Source organism: Mytilus edulis, chromosome 2 (genome assembly GCF_963676685.1).
Source record: "Mytilus edulis chromosome 2, xbMytEdul2.2, whole genome shotgun sequence".
NCBI classification, from domain to species: Eukaryota; Metazoa; Mollusca; class Bivalvia; order Mytilida; family Mytilidae; genus Mytilus; species Mytilus edulis.
In genome coordinates, this window is record NC_092345.1 from 19401176 (window position 1) to 19417470 (window position 16295).

A 16295-nucleotide genomic window follows, 5' to 3' on the forward strand; every position below is an offset into this window, starting at 1 on the left:
TAAAGGGATTGCAAAATGCAATCTTCTTTGAACTTGCTTTGAACTTGCTTTGAACATGCTTTAAGGTAGCACAATACAAAGATTTGTTTACTTCCAATCTCCAACCTTTAAAATTCTGTTACTTTCTTAATAATGCATATAAATTAATAAAAGAGGTATATTTGTTTAGGGGCCAGCTGAAGGACGCCTCCGGGTGCGGGAATTTCTCGCTACATTGAAGACCTGTTGGTGACCCTCTGCTGTTGTTTTTTATTTGGTCGGGTTGTTGTCTCTTTGACACATTCCCCATTTCCATTCTCAATTTTATATATAGATAGATAAAAGATAAATCTTTAAAATGAATGCAATATTTTTGTTTTGCAATCATTATGTAATCAATTATTATGCAATTAATGTCAAAATCTTGGTCAGTTCAATTGATTGAATTTAGTTCTTTCATCTCTTTAACTATACAGAACATTTAAAAAAAATCTAAATAAACACAGCAGGGGCTACAAAAGTGTGTCTCAAATTATCGCTATCGTATTCCATTCTCTCATAATTCTATAATTAGTGTAAACATCCTTACCACATAAAAGTAGAAAATGTTTAATTAGGTGTAAAATTTGATATATTCATTTTATCCAAAATCTGAGACACCTTTTTGTAGATAATGGCTCTAGGAACAACATATTTTTTTATAATAACTCAACCCTCTTTGGGTAACCATGAAGAAGCTAATTTCAATTGAAAGTTGAAATTTCTTGTAAAATTTTGTAGACATAGTTAACATCATAATTGATTACATAACTGTTGTTGAAAGAGTAATCTGTTAGCTATCCATAAATACCACTCTTTTAAATTTTAAAGCATTATAAAATAAGTTACAGCATTTTAAAACTGGGGAATTGGAGGTATAAAATCTTTGTATTGTGCTTCCTTAAATACACGTCTAGCCTTTAAGTAAAAAGTTCCAAATGCTCTTGTTTTGTGCAAAATTTTATACAATTTCTTGAGATAAGAATTGATTTGATTTTCTGTGTTTTAAAGCTACATTTAAGCTATTTCGTGGCGGAAAGTTTTTATTTGTCGAAGAAGCAGGAGTGGCCGTAGAAATTCACCGACCTTCAATAGGAAAACTGACAACCCTAGTCAATTAAGATTGGAGTCGAGAGCGCCAGCACAAGTTGGGTTCGAATTCACAACCTATGGAATAACCTTTCAGAGATGATATCGGATATGTTCCTTGTGTCGTAACTACAATACCATTCCATTTACACGAATATGACCTACCGAATTAGGCTCATTTACCATATTTGTGATAACATAAGCAACACGACGGGTGCCACATGTGGAGCAGGTACTGCTTACCCTTCCGGAGCACCCCCAGTTTTTAGTGGGGTTTGTGTTGCTTAGTCTTCTATGTTGTGTCTTCTGTACTATTATTCGTCTATTTGTCTTTTTATTTTTACCCATGACGCCGTCAGTTTATTTTCAATTGGTATAGCTCGAAATTCTGAACATTTCTGCTGTCAGATTTGTCTTTTTATTTTTACCCATGACGCTGTCAGTTTATTTTCAATTGGTATAGCTCGAAATTCTGAACATTTCTGCTCTGTCAGATTTGTCTTTTTATTTTTACCCATGCCGCTGTCAGTTTATTTTCAATTGGTATAGCTCGAAATTCTGAACATTTCTGCTCTGTCAGATTTAATTTTATTTATAACAGTTTTTTAAATAATAGACACAACTTGTATTTTACCCCTATGTTCTATTTATAACCATGTTGGCCATCTTGGTCGTCATGTGGGGTCATCTGACACATTTTTAAAACTGAATACCCTAATGATGATTATGGCAAAGCTTTGTTAAATTTGGTCAAGTAGTTTTAGAGAAGACTTGTGTAAAAGTTAACCAATGATGACAGATGATGAAGGACGTCGATGGATGCCAAGTGTTGAGAAATACTCACTTGGCCCTTTGAGCCAGGTAACCTTAAAAAAAGAATAACTGTCCAGATAGAGTACACGTTGCCCCTGTTAAACTTCTATGATCAGTTAAACACAAAATCTGGGTCAAAACCTTGATTATATGTTTTAAAAAGATCGCAAAGTAATGATCCTTTATAATATGTTTCAACTAGCTGTAACCTGAACTACTAAAACTAAAATTTTCTCTTCTTTTATCCAAACATTTAACCTGATCAAGTACAGACAGATGAACTGATGGACAAACGCAACAACATATTGCCTTGCTTCTGTCATAGGCAAAAACCTTAAAATACACACAACGACAATATGTTACATATTGCCCTGCTACTATCATAGGCAAAAACCTTAAAATACTTAAAACTAAACTGTTTGTCCCAGAGAGGAATGTAAAAGAAAATGACTGAGGAAACACAGGGAGATGGACTCTTATTATTGGTGAATTCTAATGAAACCTTGTTGTAATCTGGTAGGTATAAATGCAATTACTGTTGGCTAGATGACAACTTCCTGAAAGAAAAGTCCAGTAGCAGTGGTATCAATCTGTAAATGGTAGTGGATATATTTATAATGGTGGGTAAAAGTAATCCACACAGAAAATTGGCTAGCTTTAAATTTTCTATAAAATGGTTTCTTTTTGGTTTATCTTTTGATTTTTTTTGTGTTATGCAGTATGGGTTTTGCTCATTGTTGAACAAATGTTGAAGGCTGTAGGGTCACCTAAAGTTGTTAATTTTTAGGTCATTTGGACTATGGTGGAAAGTAGTCTCATAGGTAATCATACCACAACTTATTTTTTATATTTGCAGTAAATTTCAACTTTTGTTATATATAAGACATATACAAATAATTTTATGAAATTTTATTCCATAGACTGTATTATCAATAAAGCAATAAAACGATGCTGTAAAACATATAAAAAATGAGTTCCTTGAGAGAACGTTCCTGTTTGTATAAAAATACATCATATTAAAAAAAAGAATTACACATTTAACCCACAGTTCTTTAAGTATTTATGCATGACTTGATTTTTCGTTATAAAATATGAGCTTTGATGTAGTTCACAGTCAAATTTCCTATATGTAAAAAAAAATATTACATATTGAGAAAGACTTAAACATATAAACAATTAAAAATACAATTTAATTTTATAAAATAAAATATTGCACACATTCACTATTTCTCTCTCCCTCACAAACACATTTGGACGGAATTGAAAGGGAAACCTACATACAATTATCACATCACAATATCTGCAATGTAATCCACATTATCAAGTTGCCATGATGGAATTTTAAACAAAATAAATACTTGCCATGATTTTTACAAATTTATACATTAATGGTGTCTCAGAAAATCTTCCATTACTTTTTTTATTATCTGTGCCATGATTTATACAAGTAATAGAAGAGCTTCAGAAAAACACTTAAATGATTATGTTATGGTCCCGTTCATATATGATCTTAATGTATAATCTTACTGGTCTCCTGACCTAAACCAAGGGACCAGTACATATTTAATGTCTGCCATGATTTTCTTTCTTTTGCTTTATACATTGCCATGATTCCAAGTTGCCATATAAATATTACTGCCATGACTTCAAGCTAATTTATTATTAAACTATAAAATTGTATTATGTCATTTATTTATGTATTAAAACACACTTCTCCTATGCTTAAAGAAAATTCTTGATTTTCAAGTCCAACATCTTTGAGTTTTATGTCCAAAATAGGTAGTACTTCTGATCTTGCTGATTTTATATCGAAGACCATCTCTCCCCATTGGTTATTTTTCTGAAATTATAAAGAGAAATGATATTATTTATATTTATGTAATATGAATTGACTAAAGATAAGTTAAGAAGTAAATGGTAATAAAAGTAGTTTTGTACTTCAGAGCAGTTAAACATCTGGTAGTTCAAATAACCAATAGGTAATATAAATTGTTAGAAATTCTGAAAAAAAAAGAATTTCTTTTTACTTAACTTATTCTATAGGTAGAAGGTTTAATAGATTAAATTAAACTTAGCATTATGGGGTGGTATGATTATTTTATTAATAAAACAAATATTTTAAATATATTTTTTGAATAATTGCAGAATCAATCTCAACTTGTATTTAGAAATTATTTTGAGATGATTATGGATGGCTGCTTGACATCCAGCCTCATATTAACATGATTAAAGCATATATATTTAGGACAATAACATGATAATGCAATTTGAATATCAACATGCCTTGTACTAGATTGGCACCCTGAGCAGGAATTTTAATGTCCAGTTTACTAAGTAACAGTCCATAGACATATAAATCACCCTACCCAGACACATTATTTTGACTCTGAAATGATCAGTCTTTGCTTTGACTTCTTAATGCTGCATGCTTAACCAAGAAGCAGAAATACCAATTTTGAAGTCTTTGAATTGACCCCACACCCTGCTGCACTCAAAGTGAACACACTACTAAAGAGACAACCAAATTATTTAGCAAACTTACCTTGCAATCACCAAAGGTGTCTACTCTTGCTGATGAGCTTCTGTCCTGCTTTTTATCTGCTGTTTCTAATTTATCAAAATCGCTGGACAATAAAACAGCACCTTTAGGATCTGAGTTCAGACATTTGTATGTTATTCTTTGTGTTGCACTTGAGCTGTGCATCTGGAGCATCTTCATCTGGATAGCTTCTATTTTATAGGAAAACTATCAAATATAAAAAAGGGTATTAACATGTTTGTAATTTTATCAATATATATATAAAAAATATCAAAAGCATGAGGAAGCAACCATCTAACTTCAAGCTTATGTTCTTTTGTCAGAGTCAGAAAAAAGTTTTTTGACATTATCAATCAAATTGGTTTTTTTTCTTCAAAATTTTACAATTTAAGGTAAAGGGAAAGTATGAATTTTACACACTTGGATGGTGAGTTGTCTCATTGGCACTCACAAAACATGTTATTGTCTATATTAGCATTATGGTTATGACTATGGGTAAAAAGATTGTTTTTGGGAAAGATTTTAAAATTTATTCCAAACATGCATAGTTCTTTAACTTATAATATTATGATTTTTTTTCAGAACAGATTGAAACCCCATCTAGGCATTGTATTTCAGAAATTTGATAACTGGATCTAATGTCTGTCATACTGACCTCTGAACTTCCTAGAATATCACCTCCAAACCATTGAGCTCTTGTATCTTTGGTCCATCTTTGTTCTTCGAACTAAAAATAAAAAAGCATCATTTCAAAATTACTAGGGAAAATACAATGAAAAGATTGAGCTACCGTGTGTCTTTATTATCTGTATGTTATTTTTTTTGTGTGCTTCTTTTCAATTTGACCATTTCCAACTAATTTTTATTATCATATTTGGTTATGCTTTTAACCACTGTACCAGGTTAGGGGAGGTTCATCACTTACAAAATTGTTTATCCCCATCACTAACTACATGTGCCTGTCCAAAGTCAGGAGTCAGTTATTCAATTCTGATCATTGGTTGCTGTCTTTTGTATTTGTTTGTTGTTTTGTCATAAATCAAATTGTTGTTCTTTTCTTTGTTTGCTTGAATTGTATCATATTTTTATATCAAGGCCTCTTACAGCTGACATAACAGGATTTGCTCATTGTTAAAGATGTTACAGTGACCTACAGTTGATTGAATCCACCTCGTTTTGTCACTGTTGGATAGTTGTCACATTAACAATCATATTATTCTCAGATGTTATATATTGACTCTTCCTGACCCCATCCCAATATTATCTTTCATGTGTTTATATATTGACTCTTCCTGACCCCATCCCAATATTATCATTCATGTGTTTTGTATATTTTTAAAGATTCTTTGCCATATAACTACTATTGTGAAGGTTGGAAACAGAACTCACTGTTTTAGGTGAAGCTGGAATACATGTTTCTCCATCTAATTTCATCCTACAGTAAACTTCAACAGCATCAATGAAGGTTCCACCATTGGGATCAATATAATACCATCCTTAATAAAATAAAAAGCATGAAAATCATAAAAAATATTCCTTCTTCACAATATACATCTTGATTTAATAAAATATAAAGTATGAAAATAGTTGTAAATATATTCCTTCTTCATCTTAATTTTTGTCATTTTAAAATTCCACATATATATAAATATATCAGCACACATATAAATGTGGCAGATGAAGGCAGAAAATATTCCACATCACAGGCAATTATTGTTGTGAAGCACTACAAGTGTATGCTTTTTATGTAATATTTAATTATATTCAATTATTTGCAAAATATCATGTCATGTAATTTCTTGCACATCTTTTGATAATTTTTTTTAACTAAAGTAAATATATTCTCATGAATTGAGATTTCAATTAGAAACCATAAACCGTCAAATAAAATATAATCTGACGCTTTGCTGACAATTTCATACATGTAATTTTTCCAGCAGAAGTAAAAATCTCTAGTAATGAGGCCCAAACATTAGCTAAAAAAATTTCAATCTCCAGTTTTGACTTGACAGCTTTGTTATATGTACTGTAAATTCAGAAATTATTGTGATAAAATTGAGAAAGGAAATGGTGAATATGTCAAAGCGACAACCACCCGACCATAGAGCAAACAACAGCCGAAGGCAACCAATGGGTCTTCAATGTAGCGAGAATTCCCGCACCCGTAGGTGTCCTTCAGCTGGCCCCTAAAATATGCATAATAGTACAGTGATAATGGACGTCATACTAAACTCCGAATTATACACAAGAAACTAAAATTTAAAATCATACAAGACTAACAAAGGCCAGAGGCTCCTGACTTGGGACAGGCGCAAAATTGCGGCGGGGTTAAACATGTTTATGAGATCTCAACCCTCCCCCTATACCTCTAGCCAATGTAGAAAAGTAAAAGAATAACAATACGCACATTAAAATTCAGTTCAAGAGAAGTCCGAGTCTGATGTCAAAAGATGTAACAAAAGAAAATAAATAAAATGACAATAATACATAAATAACAACAGACTACTAGCAGTTAACTGACATGCCAGCTCCAGACCTCAATTAAACTGATTGAAAGATTATGTCTTCATCATATGAATATCAGGTACAATCCCTCCCGTTAGGGGTTTAGTATCATACTATCATAAAATATATGAGAAGAACATAACCCGTGTCATGCCAACAACTGTTTTTTTAGAAATAAATGTGTTTAGTTCCGATGCAAAGACCCTATCAGTGAATCAATGTTAAATCCAAAATATGCAATCTTTAATGACCTGACAACAGTATCGTAACTATATCCCCTTTTAATAAGTCTATTTAAAGGTTTTGTTAGTTTCTGAGGAGAATACTGACATTTTTGTGCTTTATAAAGAATATTTCCATAAAATTTTGGATGTGAAATACCTGAACGTATAAGATGTCTGCATGTTGAGTTATATTTACGAATTATTTCCTTATACCGGTGATAAAATTTAGTAAATGTTTTGACCAGTTTGTGATATCGAAAACCCTGGTGTAATAATTTTTCAGTAATACATAAATTTCTCTCGCTAAAATCTAATACATTGTTACATACACGAGCGAATCGTACAAGTTGAGATATATAAACACCATAAGATGGTGAGCATTTATTATTGCAATTTTGTTATTTCAGACTAAAATTTTTTGCTATATTGAGAAAAATCCTGTTTAATTCATATAAAATATTCCAAAACGGGAGTTTCAATTATTGCGACTATAAGCCTGCCATATTTTAAGAAATAATAAATACATCGCAATAATTTCTGAATTTGCATGTTAGAAATTTCTGAATTGACAGTATTTAGCTTACCATCTTCAGAGTCTGGGTTCTGGAGAAGAATATCTTTGCAGGTGACACCTGGATTATGTTTCTTGCCATTTGGTTTTTTGGTACGTAGGAGGGCCTCTTGAATTCTAGACAAATCTTCGTTTACTTGTGGAGTAGCCTTTGGATCGTCACCGTACTAAAATGAAAAATCAAGATTTTCAACAGTTTTATACAAATTTGGATACAACTTCATAACCAGCATTCTTATTCACTGTAATTCAACCTGAATTTAAAAACAAGAATTTTAACAATTTTTATACAAATTTTGATACAACTTCATAACTATCATTCTTTTTCAATGTAATTCAACCTGAATTTAAAAACAAGAATTTTAACTATTTTTATACAAATTTTGATACAACTTCATAACTATCATTCTTTTTCAATGTAATTCAACCTGAATTTAAAAAAAAGAATTTCAACATTTTTTTTACAAATTTGGATATATATTCATAACTATCAGTATTTTTCACTGTAATTTAACCTACGATGCAAGACCCTTATAGGAAGTCAAGGTCTTGATTACCACTCAGTAGTAGTTTGTAAATTCCTTATTTTTTGTGAGTATAAAAGACCTATAAAATGAACAATCATCAATATATTTCCTTTCTCTTAATGCAAAAAATACCAACACCCTTACTTTTATTTGATTACTGATATTTACTGTTAAAAATAATTTGGCTTATTTAATTTTCATAAAAATTTGACAAACAATTTACTTTTACTCTTTGACAAAAAAATATAATTTCAAATAACATGAACCACACAGCTTTATTAGAAAAAAATAATTGGATAATTAGCAGTTTAACAAACACCTGTTTTGATCATTGAGAAGCTTAATATTTCCTTAACAATAGAACAAATTAAAATGTTCAACTGATTTTTACAGAGTTATCTCCCTGTAGTGTTATGTACCACCTTAACTTTTGTAGATTATGTTTACTTACATATAGTGGATCTGGTCCCTTGTTTTGGCCGCCTCCTCCATAACTTGGTTGTTGAGGCCAAGCAGGTGCATAACCCTGCAATTATAAGAGATTGCATAAAATGAAAAACCTAATCCTAAGTCGGCTTCAAACTTATTTTTGTTTATTTTGCCTAATTTTTTACTTTTTTATCATGCTGCACTGAGGAGTTTTCATTAAGTCTGATTTCTCTAGTTCTTAGCCAGATTTATCCTTTACCTGAACGGTTCATTATTTATATCTAATCAACGTGTGATTTTTTTAAATTCTTTTATGACGTAAACTTGTCTTGTTTTCTTCTGAATTTCCTGTTGTGACATCACAAAAATACACATCAACATGTCCGATGACATGAAATATTTCAAAAGAACATATCTTTTTGCAGATCATTTGAATTTTATTTTTTTTAAGTTTGTCTGCATTTTGCCTAAAAGTTATTAGAGAAACAGATTCTATCATTAAATTTTGTGCAAAACTATGATGAGTTCTCTTTTTCCAATATCAAATGATTGTAATTTCCATACTGAAATTTGGTTACACTCCGTAAGCTTCCAATTTCAAATTTGAAAAACACTCAATTCAGGGGTAGAGTCTGTATATCTTTGATGAATTCTTTTATTTCAATATTATATGATTGTATTTGCCATACTGAAATTCGGTATTGTTACCTTATGTTTTATAAATTTTCCAAAAATGTTACAGCCTCATTATAATATTATAATAGTATATAAACTTACAGGTGGTCCGGGAGGTCCTGCTGGTCCTTGTGGTCCTTGGGGTCCCTTAAATCATAAAAAGGACCGTTTCAAAAGACAGTAAAACACTACCATCACAACAGTCAAACGAAACTTTCAAAATTTTGAGTCTTTTTAAAAACTTTTCTATTTTCACAAAATTGTTTTTAATTTTCACAAAATCTGTATAATCTTTTTAAATCTTTTGGATTTTTCTGCTAAAATTCTTCTGTATTTGATTTTCTAAACACTTTTAAAAAATCAAGCAAACCTGAAGGATGTTTTCTGTAGATGTAGAATCCCTCCGGTAGATCATAATCATTAAACAGAACTATACTAAAGTTTGAAACAGAAGTTTAGGTGTTAAAAATGAATTACTCACTTTAGCTATGCAACTTAAGGTAACAGCAATTTTTTAAGTTGATAATACTCTTTGTTAGAAAAACTGTGAGCATGAAATTAGGTTATTACGTCTTTAATAGAAATATGACTTTCATTGTTGAAGGCTTAACAGTGGTATATAGATGCTTCAATGTATGTCATTTTGTCTGTGGTGGATAGTTCCTCTCCAGTGCTTGATTTTCTAGCCATTGGTGGCCTTCAGCAGTTTTCTGTTCTTTGGTCGGGTTGTTGTCTCATTGACACAGTCCCCATTTCCATTCTCAAGTTTATCTCATTAGCACTCATACTTTATCTTCTAATCTCTATATGTCATATATATAATTCCAACATCAATGACTGTGATATCTCAGCATTGATCATTCATAACAAATGACCAACTAACCAAAGCTTGAATAACTTTTTATTTGATTATTTTTACGAGGCATTTTCTCACTTCTATGTTAGTTGTTTAACAATAGCAATAAAGAATGCATGCAGAATTTTCAGAATTTCAAGTATTCTATTTAAATGGTACTCACAGTAAGTCCATCATCTCCTTGTGGTCCTCTGCCTCCCTGAAAAATTTGAAAGATTTGATTGATAATTAAATCTCAAATAAATTACTTAACTACATGTTCTAAATAAAAAAAATAATTGAACAATTGTATCCCAAACTTAATAATGTATATCTTGCATCTTTAAAATCAAAAGGAAATAATTCCATGGTAGTTTTTTTTTAAACTTTTTAACTATACAAAGAGGATAACATATCTTTAAGTTATAAACACAGAAACAATATTAGAATGGGTCTATTTAAAGTTTAAAGTTGATTCTTAAAGTAATTGATACATAAAAAAAAACATTAAAAAAAAATAAAAAATGTCTAGAATATACAATAATGAAGGAAAAAAAAACAATATTTACAAGTAGAAAAGAGAAAACTATCTACAGTTGTGTATAATACGCATCCCATATACAAACTGCATATTTGGGTATAAGTTGCAGATTATACACAACCAAATACGGTAGTAACATTTGAATTCATTAGAACTTACAGGTGATCCTGGTTGGCCTGGTGGTCCTGGTTCTCCATCTCTTCCTGAGTTTCCACGTGATCCTGGGCTTCCCTAAAAAACAAATTGTATCTATATTATATATACATAGATATAAGAAGATGTAGTATGAGTGCTAATGAGACAACTCTCCATCCAAGTCACAATTTGTAAAAGTAAACCATTATAGGTTAAAGAACAGTCTTCAACACGAAGCCTTGGCTCACATGTACATCAGACTGATTAAATATCACAAAATTAAGTTTTTTTTGTAACAAGTTCCTCTTAATTAATCATAAGTTATTGTCTTGAAATTAAATAACTTGAGTTCATATGAAGAAATATCCAATTCACACTCTTTATTTAAAACATAAAACTAAAGTTAAAATATTCATCTTTGGATGCTTTAATCCTGTTCTAACATGAAATAATCTTTTCATAATAAATGTTGATGTAAGAGACCTTTAACTAACCAATAGAATCAAAATTTAAAAGTATTTTAACTTTTAATTTCCAAACTTCATTTGTAAATATATTCAGTTCTTACTTCACTTTGTCCTTATATTTAAGGTGTATATAGTTGCTACAACTATACCTATGGGTAGTGCTCCACAATTAATGGAGGAACATACAAGAAACAAAACTGAACTGAACTCTAATAAAACTTACTGATGGTCCAGGGGGTCCGGGTGGTCCACTTGTTCCAATTTCTCCTCCAGGTCCCTAAATTCACAAAAACAGATTTAATATGTTTCATCAACAAAACATATAAACTTAAACCTATCACAAAAGTTAATCAAGTTTTTGATGATATAAGTCTGCTGGTTCAGTGAATAGTCTAGTTAAATGAACCTAAAAAATAATACTTTGAATTGTTATTCTTTCAATTTTAGTAACTTGAATGTTCATTTCTACAAGGTTTTCTTTAATGATATTTCCCCATGTCTTATCTGCTATAATTTTTGTACCAAATGTTTTATCATAAAGAACCTCATCCTTAACTCACCTGAGGTCCTGGGAGTCCTTGTCCTCCTGGCATACCGGGCCATCCTTTGTCTCCCTAAAATAGACATTATCAAAGTATTATAATAGTTAAATACCTGACCATCCTTTGTCTCCCTAAAATATACATTATTAACGTATTATTAACTGGTTATTTTGTATCCCATTTTCAACATCCACAAAAACACATTTTTGTATTATCAACTGTTTTTTTGTATCCCATTTTCAACATCCACAAAAACACATTTTATCTTTATTTTTTGATTTTTTAGACAAGATGAAAAGACTTGATAATTTTACTCATGACAAAATGATAAGATTAGTTCTTTTTTAAACTTTGATAAAAATGAATAGACTAGATCTTTAAACTTCAAGATATGAGGGTTAACTACCATTAGCTTTTCATCATTCTGAATTTGAACAAGTCTGACAAACTACCTAAAGTTATCCAAGTTTTTGAAACAACCTGGTCTGACTATATTAGCACTAAACAATGAATGAGTCTGGACTCCGATAAATAACAACATTTACCTTAGATCCTTGTCTTCCGGATTCTCCAGTGGCACCAGCGGGTCCTGATGGTCCCTACACAACAAATATAATAATGACAATTATTTTAATTCAAGACATATTGGAAATGAATAGTATTTTATCCTTAAAGAAAATTGATCTTCACCTGAACTTTTACACAATTAAATTATTTGGAAATCGCAAAGGCTGAATTCTCTTGTGGTACTAATATGAAACAGGATGTAGTCATAGTAACTTCTCAGTTATTCATACCCCAACCTTGAGTAAATGAAAATACATATACCAACATAGAGATTAGTGATGCAATAAATCCCATGTAATAAGTTATCAATATCACGGTACTGGTAAAATGTCCCCTATATATTCTTTTGGCCAGTTTAGCGCTTAAATCATTTTGATCAGATCCCTGAGGCTAGTATTTTGTATAATGGTTTTGAATTTGTCCATTTATGAGTTGATTGGTTATAATCTTTTCAGAGAACCTATTGTTGAACCGTGTTATCATGGGATGCTATTAATAATCTTTTTAAAGAACTTACTGTTGACCCTTGTTGTCCTGGGGCTCCAGGAACTCCAGATTCACCATTTTGTCCCTAAAAAAATAAAATTGTATTTTTAACTAAAATTGAGACTAATATACAAATGAACAACAACAAGGTAATATAATTGAAGTACACAATAAATTAAATGAATGCAGATTATGAAATTTCTTTAAAATATTATTCTATTCGCATTTTGATTAGAAGTGAAAGTAAAAAATATGAAATAATAAAAATGGATTTGGATCATGTCACTGACAAAATACAGAAATAAACATTGAAAACACAAAGGTTACATGAACTTAATAAAAATTCATGGGCCATCATGAAATTAAACAAATTCAGAGGCAGACATGAAATAACATTCAGAAGACATGTACATGAAAGTAGTAACTATAGATACATTAAACTAATAATCAACTTACCCTCTCTCCACGTTCTCCCTGTGGTCCATCATTTCCTAATGGTCCATTTGGTCCCTAAAAATATCAACAAATATAGAACAGCTCAACGTAGAAAATATGTCAACCCATTTCATAAAGCTTACAAGCAAATGCAAGTTTAACTGATTAATAACACGAAATATAAATTGTTGAGCTAATACCTTTTTATCTGTAACTATGAAGCCAAACTTCAATGAAAATTAAAAAAAAAATCTTTTCTAATCTACAATGGGTTTTAGTTATGTTGTAGTAATGTCACAATCTTTTTAGGGTATCTATGCATTTAAGCATATCATTTGTTAAAACCTTATATTCAAAGCAAATTCAAGTTAAAACTGCTTCAGGACAAATACTTCTTTGCTTCCTTTATTACACACTTTTTAAACAAATTACTTCCCTTTGTCACTCATAGACTGGTACTATACCGTTCAAATTGTTTTTCCCCACAATATTCATGATAAATTGAAAGTGATATATCCGCATTTAAATAAATTATTATTGACAAATATCTCCTGGTATCAAAAGTATTAAGCTTAGCAAAAAAATAAATGTAATTAAAATATTTGAAGCACTTTAAAGGTTAGACACATTACGCACAGATAAATTTTCTTTTTTTAATCTTCCATTGTCAATTAAAAAAATTGTCCCTCCTAAGGGAGACAACGAAAAAAGGATGTCTAATTACAGGATAAATTACGGGCATTAGCAAACAGATTATTGAGTTGGTAGTATTAAGGTCCCTGTAATCCTATTGAGTTGGTAGTATTAAGGTCCCTGTAATCCTATCAGATTATTGAGTTGGTAGTATTAAGGTCCCTGTAATTCTATCAGATTATTGAGTTGGTAGTATTAAGGTCCCTGTAATCCTATCAGATTATTGAGTTGGTAGTATTAAGGTCCCTGTAATCCTATTTAAGTTGGTAGTATTAAGGTCCCTGTAATCCTATTAAGTTGGTAGTATTAAGGTCCCTGTAATCCTATCAGATTATTGAGTTGGTAGTATTAAGGTCCCTGTAATCCTATCAGATTATTGAGTTGGTAGTATTAAGGTCCCTGTAATCCTATCAGATTATTGAGTTGGTAGAATTAAGGTCCCTGTAATCCTATCAGATAATTGAGTTGGTAGTATTAAGGTCCCTGTAATCCTATCAGATTATTGAGTTGGTAGTATTAAGGTCCCTGTAATCCTATTGAGTTGGTAGTATTAAGGTCCCTGTAATCCTATTGAGTTGGTAGTATTAAGGTCCCTGTAATCCTATTGAGTTGGTAGTATTAAGGTCCCTGTAATCCTATTGAGTTGGTACTATTAAGGTCCCTGTAATCCTATTGAGTTGGTAGTATTAAGTTCCCTGTAATCCTATTGAGTTGGTAGTATTAAGGTCCCTGTAATCCTATTGAGTTGGTAGTATTAAGTTATCCTATTGAGTTGGTAGTATTAAGTTCCCTGTAATCCTATTGAGTTGGTAGTATTAAGGTCCCTGTAATCCTATTGAGTTGGTAGTTTTAAGGTCCCTGTAATCCTATCAGATTATTGAGTTGGTAGTATTAAGGTCCCTGTAATCCTATTGAGTTGGTAGTATTAAGGTCCCTGTAATCCTATCAGATCATTGAGTTGGTAGTATTAAGGTCCCTGTAATCCTATTGAGTTGGTAGTATTAAGGTCCCTGTTATCCTATCATGAGTTGGTAGTATTAAGGTCCCTGTAATCCTATTGAGTTGGTAGTATTAAGGTCCCTGTAATCCTATCAGATTATTGAGTTGGTAGTATTAAGGTCCCTGTAATCCTATCATGAGTTGGTAGTATTAAGGTCCCTGTAATCCTATCAGATTATTGAGTTGGTAGTATTAAGGTCCCTGTAATCCTATTGAGTTGGTAGTATTAAGGTCCCTGTAATCCTATTGAGTTGGTAGTATTAAGGTCCCTGTAATCCTATTGAGTTGGTAGTATTAAGGTCCCTGTAATCCTATTGAGTTGGTAGTATTAAGGTCCCTGTAATCCTATTGAGTTGGTAGTATTAAGGTCCCTGTAATCCTATTGAGTTGGTAGTATTAAGGTCCCTGTAATCCTATTGAGTTGGTAGTATTAAGGTCCTGGTAATCCTATTGAGTTGTTAGTATTAAGGTCCCTGTAATCCTATCAGATTATTGAGTTGGTAGTATTAAGGTCCCTGTAATCCTATCAGATTATTGAGTTGGTAGTATTAAGGTCCCTGTAATCCTATCAATTTACCTGTGGTCCTGGTGGTCCTTGTAGTCCAGGAGATCCTGAGATTCCTCGTCCTCCCTTGTCTCCTTGACGACCTGGTGCGCCAGACATACCATTTAATCCAGGAGTTCCCTATTAGAAAAAAATAAAATTCAGCATAAAAGGTAAACTTAAGTAGTCCTAAATAAAACTAGTTTGAACTTACAAGATTTAACAACATCTTTAATTCTTACTACTGCTTTTATTAAATTCATCTGCACTTTAATATTCTGCTTGGAAATGAAATAGCAAAGTTAAAGTTTGTGCAAAAGATATAGAAACTCATAAAAATTTTAAGAATGAATCACATATTTTTTTTGTATTAAAATTTAGAAACTTGAACTGTAGCCCGCTAACTTACAGGTTCACCTGGTGGTCCGGTCATTCCATTTTGTCCCATTGGTCCAGGGGGTCCGGGTGGTCCACTGTATCCATCTTTGCCATTATCACCTGAAAGGCCGGGTGGACCCTAAAATATAAATTTAAAAAAAAACATATTAACTATAAACTGTTTAAATATTCCGTCACCTGCTTGTTTGAAAGATAATACAGTGTTTTGTTTTCATTATTAATACAACTTCTGGTTATTATACATTTAAAGGAACATGTAGCA

At 31.3% G+C, this 16295-nt stretch overlaps 1 protein-coding gene across 1 annotated transcript in view; it reads right to left on the reverse strand.

Moving 5' to 3' along the window:
• Positions 1 to 2814: 2814 nt before the first annotated feature.
• Positions 2815 to 16295, reverse strand: part of LOC139511656 (fibril-forming collagen alpha chain-like) — a 38269-nt gene continuing 24788 nt past the window's right edge. The window contains exons 33-48 of the mRNA XM_071298624.1: positions 16044 to 16151; positions 15668 to 15775; positions 13420 to 13473; positions 12995 to 13048; positions 12456 to 12509; positions 11929 to 11982; positions 11592 to 11645; positions 10926 to 10997; positions 10410 to 10445; positions 9493 to 9537; positions 8738 to 8812; positions 7773 to 7926; positions 5849 to 5955; positions 5115 to 5186; positions 4463 to 4666; positions 2815 to 3760 (exon numbers count right to left, since the gene is read on the reverse strand). Coding sequence (XP_071154725.1) covers positions 3614 to 3760; positions 4463 to 4666; positions 5115 to 5186; positions 5849 to 5955; positions 7773 to 7926; positions 8738 to 8812; positions 9493 to 9537; positions 10410 to 10445; positions 10926 to 10997; positions 11592 to 11645; positions 11929 to 11982; positions 12456 to 12509; positions 12995 to 13048; positions 13420 to 13473; positions 15668 to 15775; positions 16044 to 16151 — 1398 coding nt within the window. The 3' untranslated portion in view covers positions 2815 to 3613. The remainder of the gene's footprint in view (positions 3761 to 4462; positions 4667 to 5114; positions 5187 to 5848; positions 5956 to 7772; positions 7927 to 8737; positions 8813 to 9492; positions 9538 to 10409; positions 10446 to 10925; positions 10998 to 11591; positions 11646 to 11928; positions 11983 to 12455; positions 12510 to 12994; positions 13049 to 13419; positions 13474 to 15667; positions 15776 to 16043; positions 16152 to 16295) is intronic.